The sequence below is a fragment of the Phaseolus vulgaris genome, chromosome 3 (genome assembly GCF_051622355.1).
Source record: "Phaseolus vulgaris cultivar YP4 chromosome 3, ASM5162235v1, whole genome shotgun sequence".
In the NCBI taxonomy this organism is placed as follows: domain Eukaryota; kingdom Viridiplantae; phylum Streptophyta; class Magnoliopsida; order Fabales; family Fabaceae; genus Phaseolus; species Phaseolus vulgaris.
This window is the reverse complement of record NC_143500.1, coordinates 37,961,976-37,966,616: the sequence shown is the minus strand read 5'-3', so window position 1 is coordinate 37,966,616 and position 4,641 is coordinate 37,961,976. Positions and strand designations below refer to the sequence as shown.

The 4,641-nt window shown below is 36.0% G+C and overlaps 1 protein-coding gene across 5 annotated transcripts; it reads right to left on the bottom strand.

Annotated features, from left to right (window-relative positions):
* Positions 1-4,241, bottom strand: LOC137807387 (Alg9-like mannosyltransferase family). Of its 5 annotated transcripts, none has more exons than XM_068608011.2 (10): positions 3,971-4,241; positions 3,636-3,889; positions 3,433-3,550; positions 2,891-2,995; positions 2,485-2,768; positions 1,525-1,806; positions 1,227-1,428; positions 652-803; positions 400-565; positions 1-291 (listed from the first exon to the last, which is right to left on the bottom strand). In XM_068608011.2, exons 2-10 carry the CDS (start codon positions 3,857-3,859, stop codon positions 211-213), a joined length of 1,614 nt encoding a protein of 537 aa, XP_068464112.1. In that variant the 5' UTR covers positions 3,860-3,889; positions 3,971-4,241; the 3' UTR covers positions 1-210. The 5 variants fall into 5 exon arrangements, with proteins under 5 accessions (XP_068464112.1, XP_090156941.1, XP_090156942.1 ...); XM_090300815.1 differs by having other exon boundaries at positions 2,848-2,995; positions 3,971-4,231; XM_090300816.1 differs by having other exon boundaries at positions 400-562; positions 2,848-2,995; positions 3,971-4,229.
* Positions 4,242-4,641: the final 400 nt, after the last annotated feature.

Here is a 4,641-nt window from a genome sequence, read left to right as displayed (position 1 = left end):
TTTTTCAGAAAATGTAGATCACTTCTAAAAATATATTGAAAGGGTATTTACAAGCTGTCTACTGCAAATTTCCTGGTAAGCAGTCAATTAAAGGACAACATGAATTCATTCGAGACCAAATTACCAGAGTCAAAATTTGGATTGCTGCATCGTGAAATGATAAATTGAACTGTCACAAAGCCAAATTTGCTGTAGATTATATCAGTATTTCTATCTTCTTCGAACGTATACAACAACTGAAGCTTGAAGATCACGATCTACCTTGAAGTGAGCGTTAAAAAATCTTTTTTCCTGTTGTTGAAATCCCGATGTTAATTAAAAAAATGAGGACAAATTACCAGTATTAAGAAGAATAAAAAAACTGAGAAATAATTAACTTGAGACAGTCTAATCAATTACCTCCCCATAATTAAATGAAATTAAAAGGTTCTTCAGTTTTTGTTCTTCTGAATCAAATAAAACTATGTGGCTGGCCATAGACACGTTTTTAGCATATTCAGACACAAAAGAAACAGGGTCCATCAAGAAACGGTCGGACTCATCGGGTACTCCTTTCTCTTCACTGCTAAACAATATACATTAACATAAATTATGAACTTATTTAACTTCCAATTAAGATTAGAAGCGATGACACAATTCGAAACTCCAAACCTTGGTGTGCAGTCCAGAAATTGCATTGGCAGGTTATGATGCAGCATGGAATAGTACGGAGTCGCATGGCATGGCGTTAGGAATAGGATGCTGTTCACTTTCCCATGGCGAACCTCTCTAGCAAGGTGGTTCATGACATCTTCAGGTCCTCTCTGTCAGAAAAGAGAGACTGTATTGAATATTCTAGGTTCTTACAGAAGATTTTATTGCTCAACTCTAGATATATAATAAACAAGCACATCAAATTGAAAGAAGATTCTAAATAGAGTAGAGCATGTTTGGACAAATTTCTTCATAAGAATTTATAGAAAAGAAAAAAAAGGGAAAAAAACGAGTTTCTCTATAATTTAAAATTAACTTATGCACAAATTAAAAAAAAATAAAAATTTAGAGAAACTACGTGACAAAATTTTGACAAATTAACTTATGCTTCATAAACTAATTTTAACTTATGGAGAAACTCGATTCATTTTTTTTTCTATAATTTATTTTGGAGAAATTTGTCCAGACATGCTCTTAATGTATAATAGCAGCATCAAGTACAAGTAAAGACAGGGAGGGAAGAGGAGAGAGACCTGATGAATCAAACTCATATACAAAGCCATTGGGATATTGGTGGCAAGCAAAAATAATATAGCAATGCCCATCTTGGGAGAGCATCTGGTATGCGTTTTTGAAGATTCTTTTCCTTTATACCTTGCAGAACGAGGATCTTCTATTGCAGCTAAAGAGTAACCAGAGAACATCAGAGCTATGGGAAGAACTGGCAAGACAAACCTGTACCTCACACAGTGATCATTATCACAGATCAAGCTAAACTCAACAAACCGGGTACAAGATAACATGCTTAAGTAAAATTTCAGATTGAAATACCTGAATTCTTTGTGACCTAATAAACTGTAGAAACCTAAAACCCATGCAAGAAGGCCAGAAAACTTCCATTGTTTGGAATAAATTATACCAGCTATACAAAATGGTAAGTAAGAGAGGATCATAACTGTAAATCCCTGAGTGAAGTACCAGTGCCACTTGTGTGTTCCATAATAGTCTCCACCCGAGGAGAGAAAATTGAATTTTAGAAAATTAAGTGGTACTAGAACCCATGTGCCGTACATGAAACGGTCTAATAAGCAGGTAAGTCCAAGCACCAGGATCCTGATAGAGTACACCCAAGTGTTAATGGTCTTCAGGGACAAGGGAAGCAAAATGAAAATTAACATATGATAATACACGATTCTCTAAAAGAACAATTACTTGACAAGATTGTATTTTCATAACAATAAATCGTAAAATGTGTGAACTTTCAGGAAAGGTGTCTTCCAATGTTCATGTGGAAGAAAAAGTCACAGAATTTATTAGTTTGTTAGGTGAATCTCCTGGGCACATGGAATGGAATAGAATGGAATGGAGCCAAGGAGAGTGATGACTTGAATCTCATGACAACAAAAACATTATTCAATACAAATACATTTCTTGTTCCTTTTAATCAGAAGCAGTGATTCTGATACTTTCTAAAGATTTTATTAAATTAATTTACCTTAACTTTTGAGTTACTGATGTTATTTTCTGACATGAAATGTAATTAAATTTCGAATTGCACTGACATGTCAAATTAAAGATTATAGTAAGTGCAATAAAATAAATAAATTTGATGGAATTTTTATATGCTACAATAAAAATTCTCACTGTCTGAATAAATCCTAGTTATTGGGAAACACAAGGAAAATAACACAAAATTCAGGTATCCTTACACATCCTTCCCCGGATGTCAAGAAGCTTTCTAAGAATATAAACTGGTAAAAATAAGAGCATGTAAACAGTCCAAAAACATACCCAATAGGAGCCACCTCCAAAAAAATGAATTTGAATCTATCATGTGACTTTAAAAGCTCAAGCAGACCGACATACAACCATGTAATTGCACTTGTTGGTCGGATAGCACAAGCCACTGCTGCCACAGCTAAACCCCACTTCCTTGAAACAAAGGAATAGTTGCTGGAAGATCTCATGCAAGGCCAAAAGTAAAGAGACACAAGTGTAAGAACAGTCTCCAAGCTATTCGATAGCGTTCGAGAAAAACAATAAAACATAAACCAATTGGACAACTGCGAAAAGAGCTGTGACAGAGTTAAGTTTTCATATGCATATGTAGTACATAAAATGTAAAGCAGCAAGAATTTCTAACATTAAACACACCCGATTTAAAAGAAAAAAGAGAGTGGGCAAAATCGTAGGATACTGTCCATTTTGCAACAGAATCACCAAAAAGAATCTTAGAAAGCTTGTACAAGTATAAATCACCAACTGCAGAGAACACAGACTGAAGAAGCCGCGGAGCCCTCATCTAAAAAATATTGTACAAAAACTCGATAGGTTAATTTTCAGTCAGTGTAAAGATTTTAACATATTAAACCAATTAAAAATCACACAGACACGACTTTAAATATAAACATTATAAAATGTAACAAACTTTATCTTACACTACAACAATCACAAGACAGTATAAAATACATATATTTATTACATTCAAATTACAATTAATTACAGGATACAATTTTATTCAAGTGGAGGAAGACTAATATTGGTAATAAAACTTGTTTTGAAAATTATTTCATCTGTATATGCAACCCTCAAACTCAATACTGATTTTGGTGAAATTAGAATAGTTCCATATTAGTGGTCATAAAATTATAATTAATGGAACTATACCTATGAAACATATAAGAAAAGTATACATGAATTATTAGGTTAAGCTGCTACATTTAGATTTAAAGTGTTTACCATAACCCACGGGTTATCAAGATGCAGTAAGGCGAGGAGCCTATAAAGCGGAACGAAGAACATGGGATGCAAGTAGCTTCGGATACCCTGTTTCCACTCCCACGTTAAGTGACCGTACCTGCCAGATCAGAGCTTACGTGTCATCGGCGAAGAAACAAACGGAGGTTTAACGGAAAAATGAAAGGGAAATTAATGGAACGTACCCAAACGCGACGCGATGTGCGATTTCGGGGCCCTGCCAGTGTTCGTCGGGGTTGAAATAAGTCTGCACTAAAACGGAATTCACCATTCGGAACGCCAAGCAGAGAAGGAAGATTCGTTTGTGTGAACAGCAGAATGACGAGTGCTCTGAATCTAATTTTGATGAAGTTGGAGCTTTGGATTTCTGTTTGTCTGCATCGTTGTTGCTGCTGTGCCTTCGTCTCATTCTTTGAGAGTGTGATGTCTGTTTCCCTCACTGTCGTTAGAAAAGAGAAACCACAACAGTCATTTACTTCAGCACTACGAACAAAAAAGGAATAAGTTCAAGAGGGAATACCGTGGACTTGAGTAGGAGAAGATTGAAATGAGAGACTGAGTGGGATTCCGAAGGCGTCAGGGCGAAATTGATGGAACGATCGGACGCGGAGACGGGCAGCGGCCCAGAGCTAATCTTCTAGAAGGAATCAGCGATGGATAATAGAGTGGTGTCGAGTTTTTGGGTGAAAAAATGTTGGTGGAAGCAGGTGATTGGATTTGGGTCCTGAGTTTTTTGGAGAAAGCATTGGTGTTAGACATCAACGGAAACAACGAACAGGCTGCTTCTTCCTGCACCTCCATACCTTCTTCTCTCACCTCCATATATTTTCGTAATTCCAAAAATACCCCTTTGTAATATTCTGGATTACATAATCCGGAAGTCATTTTTCAAATTTGTAATTAGCTTTCGGATTATATAATCCGGAAGTCTTTTTTCATATGCATGATTACTTTCCGGATTACATAATCTGGAAGTCTTTTTTAACTTCCGGATTATGTAATCCGGAAGTCTTTTTTCAAATGCGTTTCTGGATTACATAATCCGAAAGCTATTCTATGGGGGTGGCACAAGAAGGATAAAATTGTATTTTCATGTTGGGTATGGAGGTGCCAGAAGAAGATATGGAGGTGCAGGAAGAAACAGTCCAACGAACAAGGAATTGGGGGACATGAACACAGAAAATAGAAGCG

What these genes read in the sequence shown, in the direction of transcription:
- LOC137807387 (XM_068608011.2), bottom strand. Translation starts at nt 3,859, where the DNA reads ATGAGACGAAGGCACAGCAGCAACAACGATGCAGACAAACAGAAATCC. An exon ending in ATTCTGTTGCAAAATGGACA is followed by an intron (nt 2,769 to 2,890) that starts GTATCCTACGAT and finishes ACTCTGTCACAG; the next exon opens with CTCTTTTCGCAGTTGTCCAA. An exon ending in TTGGAGGTGGCTCCTATTGG is followed by an intron (nt 1,807 to 2,484) that starts GTATGTTTTTGG and finishes GTACTCTATCAG; the next exon opens with GATCCTGGTGCTTGGACTTA.